We start from the raw sequence: 19,144 nt of genomic DNA on the forward strand, positions 1-19,144 counted from the left end.
TAGGCATTGTGTTAACCCAGGGAATTTGATGGTGGTAAGGGTAGTATTAGCTGCCACAAAAACGATGTAGGCGCCCCATCCCTGGCCTGGGTGCAATTGAAAATGCATTGAAATGACACAACATCCAGCGTATTCTGGGGAAATAAAATGGCAGCTACCAGGAGGAAGCTGCTGAAAGCAACTGATGTTTCCTGTAGCTGCAACTTAATTCACAAAGAAACAATTCCCTTTCATTTTGTAAAATATGAAAAGTCTATACATAGTTTGAGGGACCTGATTAACTACAATATAATGACCTTTTTTTAAAAAAAAGGTTGAATACTGTGTAAATATTTCTGAAGGCTATTATATTTTTAATAGCCAAATGTTAAGCCAACTTTTTAACAAACAAAAGCATAAAGAACTGTGTGGAACAATGGCACTGCTCTCCCAATTTCCACCCTAAAACAGGAATATCCACTTGCAAGTCCAGAAAAGTATTATTTGCTCTAACCATGGCTACAGCTTTCAAGCTACCACTAATGTTTACAAAGGACATGCAATGTTGTTATTTGGTGTTATAATACTTTTAAGACTATCCTAATATTCATGTGAAAACAAGATTAATATGATTTGGTGACTTTCTTCATCTATTATCTGCCCTCTGCTCCAGTGTTTATGATACAGTTCAAAATGATATATAGTACATTCTCTGTTTTGCCATATTTTATAAAATGTGCCACTCAATTTTTTAAAATAATGTTCAGGTTTGCTTATATCCTTAAACATAATTTGCTTAGGGTATACTTAATGACTTGATTTCCTTGATTTTAGAAACAGTTGAAAATTAAGTATTAGATTCTAAATCTTGTCTTAAATGATCAGTAAGGGTTTTTTACAGTACATTTTAAAATGCTGTGAAAATATTAAGTATTATTATAGAACACTTACAGTCCAAATTGTGTCTTGAATGAACAATATTTTTAAATAAATGTATAAATAACGTGAAAACATTTTCCTGTGTTTAGTGCTGTTCTGAAACTGATTTTTTTCTGAACTGTGTTTTAATTTGGACTCTGCTAATGTTACATCACAGATTTTCATTATTGCTTGATGTAAACTGAAGGGTTCTTATGTAATTCAAGAAGTGTGCATGCACATGAAAGCTCATACCAGGAACAAACTCAGTTGGTCTCTAAGGTGCTACTAGAAAGAATTTTCGATTTTGTTTTATCATAAGTATGTATGCATAAGCCTTTGGGACTGAAGCCTAAAGGTTGCAACTCTCCCCTAGTGCCAGCGTAGGAAGCCAAGCTCTGGCAAATGCCACTTGCCTAAGAGCCCAGGCCCCTGCCCCATCGCCTAGTAGTTGTGCTGATACCACAGAAACTGCAGCCACTCTGGCCAATCACAACACTTCCAGCACCTTTTCCCTCTGAAAATGAGGGACAAGCCTTGCTAGCAACTGCTGTGACTGCTGCAACCAGTGGCTAATGAATGATGCAACTGACTTCCATTTCTAGACATGTCTGAGATTTGCTAATATTCAGCTGTTGGAGATAAAAAAACATGGCTAGAGTTACAGACCATCGTGATCCTTCTTCAGTCCTTAATCACACTTCTGGTCTAAAGTTGAACCAGTTGTCCATTCTTGTTTCTAATGCAGACTGGATTATCTCTATAGTTGTCTCTAGTAGGGTGATCGTGCCACTGCATGATTGGGAGCCAGCGTGGTGTAGTGGTTAAGAGCGGTGGACTCGTAATCTGGTGAACTGGGTTCGCTTCCCCGCTCCTCCACATACAGCTGCTGGGTGACCTTGGGATAGTCACACTACTCTGAAGTCTCTTAGCCTCATAGAGTGTTTGTTGTGGGGGAGGAAGGGAAAGGAGATTGTTAGCCGCTTTGAGACTCCTTAAGGGGAGTGAAAGGTGGGATATCAAGTCCAAACTCCTCTTCTTCTTTTGCCTCGCTGTGGTGTTGAGGATTGTGCTGCAAGTTACTAAAAAGTTTCATTATCATATAAATGTATATGACACAGAAGATACAACATTTGAGTAAGTATGGTAAAATGCTACTAACAATAATGTGAACAAATAGAAAAATGAATTAGAGTTTAAAGCAATAAACATCCACATTTCATATAATCACATTTGTGAGAAGTCTCCATAAAATTACCGGTAGCATTCCAACAACAACAAAAGCTGTCATTGAAGTACATATTATCATTATTTTCCCTTTACTGCATTTTCTTAAGATCCCAGCATTGCACTTACATATTTAAACACAAATTTGATTTACACACAAAAAATAAGTACCCTTAATAAACTAGTTGAAAGAGAGATAGGAGCTCTCAAAAAGAGTAAATGATTGCAAAGTCACCAAACATTAGGCTGCTTCACATACTTCCCTGGCCAGAAATAACCTTTGGTGCCAGAAATCATCCCTCTTCACTACATCCAAAGGAACATGTTCTGCAGGAGTTTCATGGAGAGACCCATAAACATGTATCCTGATGGTGCAATCCTAAATCCCACAACATTGATGGCTTGGGTTAGGATGCACCAGTCTCCCACCAGTGGAGTGTCCCTAACGGTGGTGGCTCTGCTGCAGTCGAATACCCACCTCCAGCCTAGTAGGCAGTTAAGTTACCACCAGCAATGGCCAGCAGAAAGCTCCAAAAGTAGGGCATTATGGTGCCAGATCCACTCCCCCCCCCAAAAAAGGCTGGATCCAAAAACCCATGGAGAATTAGCTGCTCAGTGAAAGGCCTGGTAAAGTGGGAGGGCAATGTTCCAAAGAGGGACTGAATTCTGAAGCAATGGGCAGCTTCTGCTCTCACCAGTCAGGACCTGGGTGAATTAAATGCCCCCTGGCAGGAGATGATGACTGGGTGCGATTTGGAAAGAAGAGTTCAAAACGCTGCTTTCTTCTGATGTTGTTTTGCTGTGCATGACTTTATGAGGAAAACAGATGTTCTGTTCCTCTCCTAATGCCAGGTTTTCAGGTTTTCAGTACTTATAGCAAGATCCCTATATAGGGAAAGGTATACCATATGTACAAGGATCTCCTATCGTTTACGTATGGAACAGCCCGAGAGTGACTGGCGCAGGGATGTGAACAGCAGAGGGTAGAGTAAATTCTGGAGAAATGACTTGAGTTCAAAAAGTTGGCGAAACACTGCTTTAGATAAAAGTACTTCCTCTGCTTCCTCATGGAGGGGATCACTAACTGGGTAAATGTGTGAACCAGCCATTTCTATACTGCCCCACCATGTTCTCAGAATTTTAAAAAATGTAATGCCCTTGAAGGTTTTGTTGTGCTCCCTACCAAAAACAAAAACCTGTACAACACAGTTTGGAAAAGCCATATTCAGGTTTACAATGTATATATTTTGTTCTCTGTATATATAATCGAACATTCTGTATTATATTCTATTATATTCTAAGGAGTTGCTTCTCAGACAAAATATATACCCTTGATAAATTTCATCCCTGAGAAAGTGGCTCCTTGAGGTTACACAATAAAATTAAAAACTACAGTAAATTACACAAACAATAAGGCAGCCAGGGATTTCTGTATGCATTTGGAAACATTTTTTTCCAGACTAAAACCCTCTGAGGGAATGTTAAACTGCAATGTTTTGGGAGGCAGTAAAGTGAACACTAAAGATTCTTTCTAGGTGACGTACAAACAAGAGATTGTGTTTGGCAAAAATCACAGGGAGATAAGATGGTTCTCCACAGTAATAGAAGGCAGTACACCAAAGGCTAAATGTTTTCTAAGCCTCTTCAGAAGGCAACAATTTGCAGTGGAGAAGCAGCAGAGATTTGGGGTGTTTAACCCCTTTTCCTTTTTTCATTTTGCTGCAACAGGTCCCTGCAACTCTAAAGTCATGTACTGCAAGATAAACACCATCTGGAATCCTAGAAAAGTATCTTGGGGAAAGAAGTTCCAGCTTTAAAGCAGTCAGCCTGAAAAGAATTAATCATCCACTTCTCCACCCCCACCCCCACCCCCCAAAAATACCCTGTACTAAAGCTGCTGTGCCTAGATTTTTTTTTGGCATGTTTGCATTTTGATGTGCAACATAGTCCTTACTGTATTTTACAATTAGACAGAAACACTTCCACATCTAAATTATTTCATTATTACAATCCAATCCTGCTTTTGAGGCGTAATGCAGCAGGGAAAAGAATCGTACAATGGACTTCCAAGAACTAGGACAATGGTAGACCTTAACTCCTTTGCACTAATTTTGGGAACTAGCTTTGTCCCTTAGTTGCAGAGCTCCAGAAGCTGTTTCCCATGCACAAACCGGGGCAGCTTGCTGTATGGCAGGGGGGCACAACACAAGAAGCTATTTAATGTTAGGGAGGGAGATCAAGATGGTGAAGTGCACCACAATCCTCAGTGCTGCATTTGCATAGGCCATGATTGGTGCCCCTTAACATCAGCTGGCTTTATGTTCCAGCCTTGCTTGTTTAGCAGAAGCATGTGACATAGCAATTACACGGGGGGGGGGGAGATCTGACATATGGGGTATGGCGTGCTCTGGCTGTGCTAATTTCATCAAAGCCAGTGAAGGCGATTCTGAGCTGCTTCTATCAACTCTTGTGAAATTAAATAAACGGTCTTTATTTCCCACCTATTCTGTTATCTTAACTAATAATACTGCTGCAAGAAAAACTGGAATTGTACTCTGCAGAGGAGGCACCACTGTACCTCTGCAACTAGGACTAACTGCTACAGTTGAACTAGGATCCACAGACACTGTCAGATCAATCCGACTGACAGCTACCTTTTTGCTAAATATGTAAACAAGAAATCAGCAGCAGTGAATCTTCAGCCTCACTACTGATCGTTTAATCCTAAGAACCACGATGTAGCTCCCCACTAGTAACCACTTAAAGCTTTGGTTTTTTGTTGCCATTGTTCCTTCTTTCCCATGTTGCTGTCTCAAGGTTATTTAAGCTAGCGCAAATACAATAAATTGCTCCGTGGTCTGCAGACACAAATCATTTATCCCATAATAATAATAAACACAACATTTTCATTATCTTGAGTCCTTAAAACAAGAGTTGGGAACATACTGCCCTTCAAATGTTGCTGAACTACAACTCCCATCATCCCTGACCACTGGCCAAGCCGGCTGGGGTTCATGGGCAGTGGAGTCTAACAGCATCCAGAGGGCCAAAGGTTCCCCATCCCTGCCTTAAAAGAAGAAACTCATTAATTTGTGTAGTAACATGTCACAGGTTGGCGTCTGGCTGATGTTCAACAACTAATTTATCAACAGTTGGAATAACCAAAAGAGATGAATCTCATATGTGTGATTCCTAATGGGGCTAATTATTTTTTCCCTCTTTTCCTGTTAGTGTAAATAAGGAGTACCATATATACTTGAGTATAAGCCTAGTTTTTCAGCACATTTTTTGTGCTGAAAAAGCTGCCCTCGGCTTATACTTGAGTGAGGTGGGCGGTGAGGGGCGGTGAGAAAGAAGCCTTCTCTCCGCTCGTGCCGCCACCCGCTCTCTCCAGTCAACCATTCCTTAAGAAGCGTACAAGAACAGCGGTTCTTTGCTCTCCCCAGGCAGCTTGTTCCATTCCTGAGCTGCTCACATAAATGCAAACTTGGCAAAGGAGGAAGAGGAAGGAGCTGCTTTCGGGCTGCTCGTTCCTCCTCCTCCTCCACAGCGGCAAAGGTGAACCGGCTTATACTCGAGTCAATAAGCTTTCCCAGGTTTTTGTGGGAAAATTAGGTGCCTCGGTTTATATTCAGGTCGGCTTATATTCGGGTATATACGGTAACTGCATTCTGGTCTGCTGAATTGTGCTTCTGTCAAAGCTCTGTGAATAACAAAAGAGAGAACTTATTTTCAACTACTGATCAAGCTGCACCATTGTGTCAGTAGGATGTTCAGCTTTTGAAAAGGTGCCAATAAAACTACCAGCTGTAGTCTTGTTTCCACTAGTCCGTTGATAGTGGCAGTGTGAACTTTATTTGCTGTCCAAAGATGGTGACTTTCAGTTCAGTTGGTCCCATTAGATGGACTGTTTGGTTCCATTTCCGGAAAACCAAATGATGAAATGACGTGTTTAAAAAAGCACTTGTGCTATGCTTTTCCACCTTCTGTGTTTTTTGCCGGTGATGGCTTTATCTTTCCAATACAAGGCTGTATGAGCAAAGTGAGGATTCCCACCATGTAAAGCAAGCCACATATGTAGAAAGAAAAGTCATATTTTTGTGTCAGGTCATAAATCCAACCTGGAAAACAAGAGCAAGGCAATTATCTATAGGCTATGATCAATAAATCAGTGAAGAACATTATTTATTCTAATCATAGCATAGTTGTTGTTATCATACTATGCTCAGTCTCTTTCCCCACCTCCATTTGTCTTTCATTCATCTTAACTTTCATAGAAACCATTCTGCAATGCATTGTATGGCTTTGTGGTTGCTATGCCTTACACTAACTGGTATCTGATTTACTCTAGTCTGCATCTGTACAAAACTCCCCCAAGAAAAAAATATATGCTATAAGCCAGAGGGTCTGGTAGAGTCAGCCAACAAAGGGTCAGAGGTAGTGGCTGGTAGCCAATGAGATTAGACATCTGTGAGAAAGCAGATGTTGGTGAAGTTCCATCTTCAAATTTGCCCTGGGAGCATGGGGTTGTCTTGTCAAACAACTTCTACCACACTAGGAGCTCCTTTCTCAAGAATGTACCAAGGTATATTTGTTGACTAAGAATGTGACCCATGAAGGGCGTGGAGTGGGTGAGAATGAATGGTAATTGTACATGCAATGATTCACTATTTTATTTATTGTGTTTATATCCCACCTTTTCTCCAAGGGACTCAAGGCGGCACACATGGTTCTTCCCCCCCCCCATTTAATGCCCACAACAACCCTGTGAAGTAGGTTAGGCTGAGAGGCAGTAACTGGCCAAAGGTCACCCAGCGAGCTTCATGGCCAAGTGAGGATTTGAATTCATGTCTCCCAGGTCCTAGTCCAACACTCTTAACTACACCACCACCCTGGCTCTCACTATGAACTCTAGGGGCTATAAAGCATGCATGGGCTATAAAGTTGGACAAACAAAACTTTGCATTTACCTGCAAAAGGTGGTCCCAGGAGTGCTGAAATCCCATTAGCACAAATGATGATTCCATAGGCATTTGCGAGGTGCTTGATGCCAACTAAATCTTCAGTAACAACAGGCATGAGTGAAAAATATCCACTGGAAAATCCTATTAGGGCACAGACCACAGCAAGCCCAGCATATGTGTGCATTAGTGGTAAAATGAAAATGCAGAAGACAAGAGTGAAGTTGGCTGCCATGAAGACATTCCAAGCACTGACACAGGGTGAATCAGAAATGATGCCAAGGATGACCTTACCAAAAATGTGGACAATGGCAATAATTGAGGTCAAAGGGAATACATCGTTCTGTGTAGATAGGCCATATTGCTTCACTATTTCCGGAAGATGGATAAAAGGGATAACAAAAGTGCTGTATGCAAATAAGGCCCAAAACACAAAGGCTGCAAACTTTCTGTTGGTGAAGAGGGATGCAGCGCCAAAGTAACTAGAATACCAGGTCCGAAAGCCTTTCTGGATTGTAACAGTCAGCTGACTCACTGTCTTCAGCACACAAAGAGTGTAGATATTCTTCCAGTGTCTGGTTACACCTTTGTTTTCAAAGTCTGAAAAAATGTCAGACTTTTCCTCCTTACCTTGCCTTTCTTTTGCCTCTTTTCCCTCTTCCTGTAAGATGCCATTAGATGCCAGTGTTTCTGCAGAGCAAGAGAGAGCTTTTGCATGGCTCTTGCTGACATTTCCCACTCCGCTTTTTTCAGCAGCTTCCTCTTTGTAATAAACTGGTCTCATGAGCGCTCCACAAACACACAGGTTCAGACAGACCGCGCCCTGGATGAACATTGCGTTCCTCCAGCCAAACTCCGTGCAAAGGTATTTCAACAGAACTGTCATCAGGAAAGCACCAAACCCCGTCCCAGTTGTGCTGAGTCCCTGGGCAAGTGCTTTTCTCTTCTCAAAGTATTCTCCTACCATGACCACAGCAGGCAGGTATACCATCCCACTCCCAACACCTGGGGGGGAAAAGAGATTCCTGAATCAGCTGGAGAGCTTTCACTGCAGTCATAACACATGCAGGCAAATTGACACAAGGCCCAAACGTTATTATCCAGTATGGCTTAGAGTTAAGGAAAGGCTTCCACAAGCATCCTAGTGGTGCAGCACTAAAACTGCTAGCACATTTGCAAAGCTAAACAGCTTCCAGTATGGATTCAAATGCTGAGAAATGATGACAAGGTGTGACTGTATGCTGCTATAGGAATCAGACACGGGCGTATGCTGTGGCAGTATTTTGTAAAGCTTTTATGTGTTGTAGAAATGTGTCGTGCTAAAGACTGTGAATAACAGATCACACTCAGCTGTTTCTGAGCACCACAAATCAAAGTTTAAATCAGCCTACTGAAGCTTAGCTGTATATCCCAGAGCTGATACTGTAGTAGCATAAGCCATAAATTCCTGAGACCTGTAATATCACACCTAAATATCAGACCTGGGCTTAAAAAATGAATTATCTCCATCACTAGAAAGACTGTGCATAATCTCAAACTCAAGTCGTATCAACCTCCAAAGCCAGAATGACTCTTCAGCTAACACCAAAGCCTGATTCCAGAAATAGTATTATGCATGCATGAATGGGACCTATCATTAGTGTTTCAGGTAAAAGCCAGAGATTTATTGGACACATGGTTTCCCCTAAAGGTAGAAGCTACCTCACATGCAGGACTAATAACTAGGGATTGAGTTTGTGGCTTCCATTCCACAACCACCACAGCCATATACTGTAAAGGTTTATTTACTGTATTTAAAATTGTTCCTTTTCTGAGATAAGAGCTGAAACTGCTCTGAGTTCCACTTTCGCTGATGCTCAAACAATTCTTAGTAAGTTAATTGATTTAAGTAGGTGTCCCAGAAAAGACAATCTGCTCTTATGACAACACTGTGGCATCATCTGTGAAAAAAAGAAAATATTTGCAGACTAATGGACTATATACTTTCTGCCTGAAGATGTTTTTGCTGTCTCTAAGCACCTAATGTGCTTATGTTGTCAGTTTACAAGAAGTTTATTCCTAAGGTTTCCTCTCCACCTGCTACCGGCCCCTCATTCCAGGCTGAAAATGAAGGTGGAATTTCTCCTCTTATTCTAATGGGGTCTGCTATGGCCTTAGAAAGAGAGAAGACTAATATTTACTCTACTGAACAGGATAACCTTACCAGGAGACAGAAGAGAAGTCCAACTCAGCTTCCGTATGCCATTAAATGGGGTCATAATGTTTTGTTTTCTCTTATCATTGTATTTTAATACTGCAGGGGGTGTCGTTTGGATTTTTCCACTTCAGATACCCAAATCTCTTGTTATGATTAACAGCCTTGTGGTGTTTCAAGCTCAAAATCAATTTTCTCATCTATACACAACAAAGTTTACTGTTCCCTTTTTTGCCCTTCTATTTATACTCTCACACTCGTAGTCAGACAGCTGAGTGCAGAAGGCAGTGCCTGCCCACTTCCATAAAGGGATAGCAAACATCTACAATTTTATCTGTCTTAACAGAATGAACATAGGCCAGTTCAAGGCTTATCTAAATTAATTTAATGTAAAGCTTTGTAAAATGCCGCACGTGATAATTATAAACCTCTACCATGTATCATATTGTTCATTTTCCTTAAAAAACCCCAAAGTCAGAACCTTTCCTTGTAGGGCAGTTGTTCCAACCTGCTGATCAATTTGGTCGCCCATTTTTGCACCTTCTTCAGCTCTAAAATAACCTCTTTTTTTGGTTGTAGCAGCCAGAACAGTACACAGTATTCCATGTCTGGTAGCTTACTCGATAGTAAGCCTCATTGAGATCATAAGCTTTCTATCTATGGCACACACTCAAATATATTGCTTTAAGCAACTTTGTATGAGTTTCTGCCAAGTTTTATATGCCAAGTGAGTTTATCACTTGGGGTCCCTTCCAACTCTTAACATTCTATGATTCTATGAAACTTTTGCATTGGCCCAGGCAACTCTGTTTAACCAGCTGTCACGCCACCTTCAGAGGAAAGGTTATTTAAAGATTATCAATACCAAAACCATAAATCCACTCTGAGAAAGAGCAAGTGAATATTGCTCATAAGGATTAACAATGTAAAAGAGGAAGACGTTGTCCTGAAATGACACAATACCTTAGGTGACCCCAATATCTATCTAGTTCCTTTAGACCAGGGACTCCCAAACTTTCCCCCCCATGGACCACTTGGAAATTGCCAAGGGTCTTGACACAATGATTTTTCTGCCTGTTGTAGCAATTGTAACATGCTGTGCTAGATGCTATATCTTATCACATCACTAGCCACCTTCTATCCTGGTCCATCCTATTCACCCTGTGGGCAGATCGCTGGGATCTTAGAGCAATGGAGCAACAACTAAAATCCTTGGGTGAAGGGTGGTATACAAATTTAATAAGTAGTAGTAGTAGTAGTAATAATAATAATAATAATAATAATAATAATAATTGTGCCTGCCATTCACAGCCGCTGCTTCCACCATTCTTCCCAGACGTGCCATGGACCACCTGAGTAAAGCTTGCGGACCAGCGGTAGTCTGCAGACCAGTTTGGGAACCCCTGCTTTAGAGTGATGCACTAAGCTTTGTACATTCATTCCAATGCTTCTGAAAGGAGCACCAAGCGTTTTATGTTCCACAGTGCTGTATTCTTCATATGGTTTTGTGTACACGAAATAACTGGTATATGTTTCCAGGAAAGGGATTCTGTCAAACACTCAACACATTTGCACATCATGGCAAACAGTAATCCATGACTTACTGTGTATGAGCAAATCATGCTCTTAGTGTGCAAAGAAAACAAACCATGATCCCCGGCTTAGTATTATGTCCAAACCAGCACTCAAGCAAACCACAATTGGTAAGCCAAGAAGAAATCTTGGCTGATCTTTGTGGCTGGGGTGAAACAAATCATGATGATGATAATGATAATAATAATAATAATAATAATAATAATAATAATAATAATAATAATTTATTTGTACCCCACCCATCTGGCTGGGTCTCCCCAGCCACTCTGGGTGGCTTCCATCAAATATTAAAATACATTTAAAATATCACAGTTTAAAAACTTCCCTAAACAGGGCTGCCTTGTGTTTCAGACACAATGCTCAGCTAGGGATTGTCGTTTGCCCCCCCCCCTGCACACTAGCAGGAAGTAGTAGAGAGGATAGAAGTGGGAGTGATTTGCTCATGCACAATAACAGATGGTTTATAGCTTACTGTGACATGCAAATGCAGCCATTCAGTTATACTGATCTTATTTAACTATTAATCTTAGTGCTGCCTTGCCTGCATTGTTGAAAAAAGGACATGGGGGGGGAACATGCTTGCATCACACCTTCAAATTATCATTGTACTTTTAGTTTGGAAGGACAAAGGGGAACATTGGAATCTGGACATTGGATTGTCCAAGAGCTATGGGTAAACTGCATGTTTTATTGTTATGTGTTATTGTAATTGCGTCTTCTGCTTTTAAATATTTTGCAAACCACCCTGGAAATGTTTTATATGGAAGGCACATAAACAAACAAGCAAACAAACTTGCCATTTCACATCAGCAGCAACAAGTGCAACTTGGGCATCTGCCCAAGAAGTGTGACGTAGGCGTATGATTTGTTGTGAAACAAAATACAGACATTAAATATTTAGTTTGGTTGTGGCTTTCCCGTTAATATGAAACACCATGCATCACCTGAATTAAGGTGATCTGCAGGTGATCTGAAGTGCTTATGTAGATGCTGCATACGTGTCACCTCCAACATGCAATGTATCTTCTCATGTGCACTGTTTTGTGTGCACAAACCTACCCCTCCTCCATTGACATGCATGAAGAAACTCTTACAGGCTGAGGAACTTCATGTTTGTGGTGCAGTTACTGTGCTCAGAAGGAATTTTAGGTCAGGGTGACTGCCTCTTTGCAAACTTGGGATTTTGCATTCTGTGTTCTTACAGATCAGTTACTGCAATGAAAATCCGAGTGCATATTCAAAAAATAAAGCATGCTTACCAGCTGTAACCCCAAACGTTATAAAGAGGTAATATACATTTGAGGCATAGGAACTCAGTATCCAACCTACAGCAGTCAAAATCCCTCCAGCTATTGCTGTCTTCCGGCAACCACAGGTGTTAATGAACAAACCGATAAAAGGACCTGTGCCAAAACATGAAGAATGGATTGTTTTCCTAAAGCTTTGTTTATTCTCTTCATGGGTATAACCACACTGAAACCACTTGATTATTACCAGCAATAAGATCAGTAAATATTAGGCCACTTGTTCAAAACTGTTAATTGCTAAACATTGGTTCTCAAAGATCTAGGCAATTATTTCTAATCAATATATGAAACTGAGACAATATGACTCATGACAAGCAGAGATTACAGAAAAATGGAAACAGGCAAACAGTATCATATTTTATAAGGGACTGTTGCTAAATATTTTGATCCATAAATGTATCTATCTCTGCGGGAACTGATGTTGGGCATATCAATTTCTTCAAGAATGGCTTATGAACCTACCTACAATCAGGGTTATACCCATACTGAGGGAGCTGACCCATGCTGTCAGGCCTCGACTTTGGCTGAATTCGTCAAGCCATTCCATGTTGAGAACACCAAGGGCCATTTGTGATCCCATGATGAGTATGTGCACCAAGAAAGAAGAAAGGACAATCATCCAAGCCCATCCACCATCAACATCTGGATTCACCATAAGCTTCTTCTCCCTGTCTTTGGAATCCTCTTCAAAATCATAGCCAACATCTTCGCAACTGGCGTACATTTTCCACTGAGTATCCTGAAACAAACAGAAAATGTTTTCACAGGATCAGGGTTGTCTTTGATTTTAGTTTTTTTGGTGCTTTGTTCATCAACTCAAATAAAACTGATTTGTTGGCAGCTTGGCTGCCATTTTGCATCCTCCACAACACCTTGGAACTTCATGAGGGTGGAAACGGCAGCCGCTGCCACCACTACCACACACAAAAAATGGCCTCCATTTTTCTAGAGGGAGGGTGAGAAAAAGAAAAATCTTGGGAAAATGTACCGGTACTCTTGAGAAATTTCAGCTCCTCTCCAAGTCACCTGTAGGCAGCCAAAGTGACATGAATTGGAAGCAGATTTTCAACACCCAGCCACAGCTGTAGGATTTGAAATACTTAACCGTGCCCTTGTAGGGACAGATATTTTGGCCACAAAATGTTTTCACACTGTTACCCGCAATGTATTTTTATCTTTAGATATCTGCACTGCAAACACACTCAGAAAAAGGAAAGGTTGTTTGTCAAAACTGTGCACACGCTATCAGCTGCCCAGAACTTGGATAGGACACTGGCCCTCACCTCACTGCTGACTCAGAGCAGCCTTGACCCAGCATTGTCTCTTCCATTCACTCACAGATTACTCCACACAACTAAGTGTCATGCAGCAAGCTGGCTGCCAGAAAAGCCGCAGACCATCCTTAGAGCAGCAATGCCAAACATCAGTGACTGCTGTTTGCTCTTAATCAAACAAGGCCAGCAAGTCCCAAATGCTACACTGACATCATAACTAGGATTCCAGAATACATTTAGCATTTGCTCTTGTAGAATAAAAAGTTCTTTCCATAATTGATACTGTCTTTCTAATAACCCTGTTATGCTGTCTTTGCTCTGGGAATGACATTATTTCCTCCCACACTTTTGTCCAAAATACATTTTCTCCTAGTGGGGTTAAGAGCGGTTCGGAGGCTTGCAATTTTCAGTAGAAAAACAGCACGAGGTAAAAAGGAGGTTCTATCCCCCTCCACACACACTTCTTCCTTCCTTATCGGTGTTCCACTTCTAACTGAAGCACCAGCAGCTTCATTGTATAAAGGAGTAACACAACTACACATAATGTGTAGTTCATTCCTTACTAAAATCACAACAGGAATGTGCCAGTTTCGCAGATGGGGAAATTGAAGTAAAGTGATGATAAGCCCAACATTTTATTAGCTGCAACTGTTTAGATTATTTACATTTTAGGGCCCAACTTGCTAACTGTGTGATTTAATGCATGTTTATTGAGAAGTCCCATACAGTTCAGTTAGACCAGGGCAGTCCAACTTTTCTTATCAAGTGGGCAGGGCAAGAGTATTTTGACATGGAATCTGCGGGCCATGCACTTCATTGCAGAGGGCCACCAAAAAAGAACTTGAGGGCCGCATGGGGCCCTTGGGCCATGTGTAGGACCACTCTGAGTTAGACCTACTCTAAGACTTACTGCATAGGAAGGTCTCCTACTGCCATTTAAAATTTTGTTATGTCCCTGCTTAGATATGAGGTTCATTCACTGGGTCATCTTGGTCAAATCCCTATGTTGCGTCCTAATCTGATTTGCAGGATTGTTGTGAGGATAAGATGGAGGAGGGTATGTGTGGCATCCTGAGCTCCTGGGAGGAAGGGTGAAATAAAAATATATTTAACCAGCAAATAAACAAACAGCAGTTCTAGATTTGGCTAGATACCCACTGAGCATAAAATGCTTAGAATGTCTGTAAATCTGGGCCCTTTGAAAGCTGTATTAAGTTCTACATATTCAATACATGGTGCTTTGAAGAAAAAAGAAGAAGCAGTTTAAAGGATTTTCCTAAGGCTGCACAAGAGAGCTGTGTCAGAGGCAAACTGGCCAGAGCTCTACAGGCCGCTACTGTCCTCTTGTTTGTCACATGAATGATATTAATTATTCCAGTTCCCCACCCCACCCCTCCCAGATGATCCTCCATCCAGTATTCTATCTTGTTCTTGATGGTTTAGGCCAAATATCAAATCTGAGAAAATCACTTCTAATGTGTTTGCAAGCCTGCCCATTTCTAAAAGTCTGCAATCGCAACCCTTACATAAAAACAAGATGATTTTCATTTCTGTTTTTGAACACATAAGACACGTCCTGAGATACTTTTTTTATTAAAAAAAAGGAGCAAAGATTAAATCATAATTGCAGTGTGTGACCAGCACTTTTTAAACAGCACAACAAAGCAAAATATTCAGGGCTTTTTCCAACACACACACACACACACACACACAGAGAGAGAGAGAGAGAGAGAGAGAGAATCAGACGCTATTTTGTGTTTTACCATTGGTTACCTCTGAAGTCTTAAGTAACAAAGACATAATTTATGTGGTAGTTCATAGTTACTGCCAATCAGTGGCAAAAGATAGTAGAAGTGTTTGCATCAACTCTGGGCCACTGAATATTGGTACGTGTGTAACTCAGAGCTCAGGGGCATTGTGTTCCGCGATTTTTCCTATCTCTTAAAACATAACTAATTTCCTGTGCCAAAGGCATTTCTGGTATGGACAGAAATGAGCAATCTGCTCATAGGCTGTTAATATTTTGCAGACCTGCTTTGCTGTACAGAATGTTTATGCAGAAGTAGGCGCAGTAGAAGCCCCACTCCTACCATCTTCCCTATGAGTGTTATACTAATTCCTACAAAATTGCCTTCCGCATAGGAATAAGCCATTTTGAGCCGTTATCCTCAGGAGAATGCTGAAATGTGTATTTTCCCCCTACTACTTTCACTCTGCTTCTCACATGGGCACAGCTAATATGTGGGTCACAGATCATGTATAAAATAGTCCTGCTGAACACTTTCCTACTAAATCCAATGCATCACATACATGATCGCCATGGGGTTTGTTTAATTTAAACTACTATGATCAAACTTCTTTATAAAATCTAGTGGCAGGTCATCATGAATGAAGACTGGACTGTGGTTCTAAGCATGCTTTCTTGGAAGTAGGTTTTTGCTTTATATAGGGAATTTTTTTAGGAACAGGCAGGATTCTCTCTCCATCCCACCTTCTCTCTCCATCCCACCTACAAAAGTCCTGCTTAACAGATAGCTTGGTTCTCAACCCATCTATTTTTGCCTTGCCCAAGCACGTCTACTCAGAAGGAAATCCCACTGATCTCAAGGGGTTTTGCTCTCCAGTCATGCAATCCTATGCATGTCTACTAATTGAGTTCAAGTGGACTGACTCCCAGGTACATGTGTATGTGCTAAACACATTTATTAAGTAAAAAAACGCATTGAACCCTCTGGGATGTTTTGTGTAAATGTGGATACAGGATTGTATCCGTATTGCCACCTGAGTTAGCTGCCTTAAATGAAAAAGTACTGCATGTCCTCCAACGTTCAGAGGTAAAAATAGGGTTACTTATGCCAAGTTACTTTTAAAGTTGTAGTTTTATATTGCAGTGCCGTTGATGTTATGACTTATATAAATCTTCTCCAGAGCACTTAGCCCCGAAAAGAGGCATATAAAATTTAAAAATAAATACTTGGCAAGCGCCTCTTCACTCCAAGGCTACGCACCACTGAAGTCTCGTCTGGAAGAGGTACTCTTGTGTTCATTTACTTGGCAACAGCCTGTCTCGTAACAGATTATCATGCTTAATATCTCAAAATAAACCACAGGCTGCAACATGTGAAATGGCAAGCTGTGTCCTGCATGGTGCCTTAAGGCACCTACACCTGCTTACCTGGGAGAAAGTCCCACGCAACTCGATGGATCTTACATTTGAGTAGCCAGGTTTAGGACTGCAGAGTTAATGATCAGGTCGTATGCAGCCCCCTCAGCCTAATTTCCAAAGCTCTTTGCAACTTAAGGCTATCTGGTGGAACCAGGCATCCGGAGGGAGAGGGAGAGAGAGAAATGGGGTGTCACAAACAGGGGGAAATGGTGGGACTGAGAGGCAAGGGGTGGCCCCTCCCACTTTTTGCCCTAGTCGCTTCGCCGCTGCCCTCCAAAAAACATGCGCCCCCGACCCCGAACACAAGGATTGTGGCCCTCGACAGAAAAAAAAGTTCCGCACCCAGGCGGAGAAGGGCAGTGCTAAATGATAAAAAAAAGAGATGTGAAAATCCTCCCCTGGTTTCCGCCTCAGACACAATAAAAACACGTTTTGGGGGACAGCATTTTACCAAGAAGCCTAAGGCGAGAGGGTAGTAAATGGCTTCATGGTAGTCAATGGCCCGTTCAGGTTGCGGCTCTCGCTTCTGGTGCCTTCCTCGCGAGCAGAAACCTGGCAGGAGTTGTGGGGAGCGGGCCGCGTAAAAAGCGCGAAATAAGGAGCCCCGAGCGCAGAGCAGGGAATGATAGCGGCGGAGGAACCGCGCGCGGCGGGGCCAAAAGGCGACTGGCCGCGAGTTACCTCACGGCGGCTGCGGGAGCAGCGCGGAAAACCTTCCTGCCGGGAGCAGACAAAGCTTCGCGGCCGCTGCGTGCGGCGCCTGCCTGGTGCGCAGGACTGCATGCATGCCTCCCCGCTTGCCCGAGGCCGCCGAGGCTCCGGTGCCCAGCCTCGAGGGCAGGCCTGGCTGGCTGGCACACCCACTCACCCCGGAGGGAGCCGCTCTTACTCCCGGGCGCCTCTCGAACGCGGCGGATCCGCTGCTGCTTCCCGCGGTGTCCCCAGGACTGCTGCAGTCTGGACTGGCATCTTCAGCAATGCGCCCGCCTGGAGCTCTCCTCGCCCGTGCCTGGGGAGGGAGGGAGGGAGGGAAGCGGGGTCGGGATTGGGTGGGGGCTTAATTCCCCCGCCGGCCTCGACCCCCGATCGTTGCCCTTTTGTCCCCAGGACACCTCGCCTCGGCGTGACCGTCCTGCTCTTCTTCCTCCACCAACTCCCTGCACCGCCGGCCCATCTCTGGCCGCTTGGAAGTCGGCGCGCTCTTCCCATGTGTGCGAGGCACCGGCTAATTCTGGTTTTGCGCAAGGGAGGTTTGGAAGCCCTTGGCGGGCTGCCGGGGCCTCAGTCTGGCGATCGCTGGGTGAAGTTTGGCGGGGGGGGGGGGGCTGGAGCCAGGCAGCACATGAGCGAAGCAGCCTTGGGGGAAAGGCGGAGTACAGTACAGTATATTAGTTCCTCAGCGGCGGCAGCCGTCTGCAGCCTCCCACCCGTCCCAGGTGCCATCAAAAGGGCTGGCGGAGGGGGAAGAGCTAAGAGCCTGCGTGGGAGGGAAGAGAAGCAGCTTCTGCACTGGACGGCGACGTCTCTTGATCGCCCTCCCCCGCGGCAGGATTCCCCCCTCGGGTGGACATGGAAACGCAAACAGGCTTCATGCTGCTACTCTCTTTCCTCCTGATTTCCTAATCCCACCGACTGCCTTTCTCCCCTGCCGCTAGCCCTTACAACTCCTGCCTCCTGGGCAGCGCGCGAACACACGTTCTTTGCTCCTTAGGTTGTCCCTCCTGCAGCTAGTTTCTCTCTATCATTTAAGCGGAGGCTTGGTTCCCCCCCCCCCACTGTTTTCTTCCTCCCACTGCAATTTTCCTGTCGCCGTTAGTGCTGTTCTGGGAACATTAACACGTTTGGAGAGCTTGCCTGTTCCTGGAGTTGTGTTGTCTGCCCCGACTCCTCTGGTTCCCCCCTTTTAAAGTTACTTTACTGCTCTGGGGTTGGTGTTTCCCTCTGTCCCCCTTTTTCTGAGCTGTTTAAAATCCCTGCTTTTCTACCGCTAGCAAAAGCATCTCCTGGGTTGGTGTTTCACAGCGTCTTTTTACCTGCCAATAGCAATTAGTGTTGTTCAGCCCCTCCCTGCCTTTTGCTGTGTTAAAAACCACCGGGTCTCCTTGCTGTGGCTTCTCCCTGCTCAGATGTTTTGTTCCTTAGCTGCTGTTTTGCCCAGCAGCATTTAACCCTTCGTTTTCCACTTTCCTGCCTTCAAGTCTTTATCAAGTCTGCATTCAAGTCTGGTGACTTCTTTTTCAGTGTATCTGAAGAAGTGTGCATGCACACGAAAGCTCATACCAAGAACAAACTTGTTGTTATTGTTGTTCAGTCATTCATTCGTGTCCGACTCTTCGTGACCCCATGGACCAGAGCACGCCAGGCACGCCTATCCTTCACTGCCTCTCGCAGTTTGGCTAAACTCATGTTAGTAGCTTCGAGAACACTGTCCAACCATCTCATCCTCTGTCGTCCCCTTCTCCTTGTGCCCTCCATCTTTCCCAACATCAGGGTCTTTTCCAGGGAGTCTTCTCTTCTCATGAGGT

At 43.2% G+C, this 19,144-nt stretch overlaps 1 protein-coding gene across 3 annotated transcripts; it reads right to left on the reverse strand.

Annotated features, from left to right (window-relative positions):
• Window positions 1-6,068: 6,068 nt before the first annotated feature.
• Window positions 6,069-17,888, reverse strand: SLC16A14 (solute carrier family 16 member 14). Of its 3 annotated transcripts, none has more exons than XM_033150350.1 (5): window positions 17,488-17,888; window positions 12,642-12,918; window positions 12,132-12,275; window positions 7,095-8,090; window positions 6,069-6,245 (listed from the first exon to the last, which is right to left on the reverse strand). In XM_033150350.1, the coding sequence occupies exons 2-5, from the start codon at window positions 12,901-12,903 to the stop codon at window positions 6,094-6,096; spliced, it is 1,554 nt and encodes a 517-aa protein (XP_033006241.1). In that variant the 5' UTR covers window positions 12,904-12,918; window positions 17,488-17,888; the 3' UTR covers window positions 6,069-6,093. The 3 variants fall into 3 exon arrangements, with proteins under 3 accessions (XP_033006241.1, XP_033006242.1, XP_033006240.1); XM_033150351.1 differs by having other exon boundaries at window positions 17,509-17,529; XM_033150349.1 differs by lacking the exon at window positions 17,488-17,888 and adding an exon at window positions 16,629-16,711.
• Window positions 17,889-19,144: the final 1,256 nt, after the last annotated feature.

This window comes from Lacerta agilis, chromosome 5, assembly GCF_009819535.1.
Source record: "Lacerta agilis isolate rLacAgi1 chromosome 5, rLacAgi1.pri, whole genome shotgun sequence".
NCBI lineage: Eukaryota > Metazoa > Chordata > Lepidosauria > Squamata > Lacertidae > Lacerta > Lacerta agilis.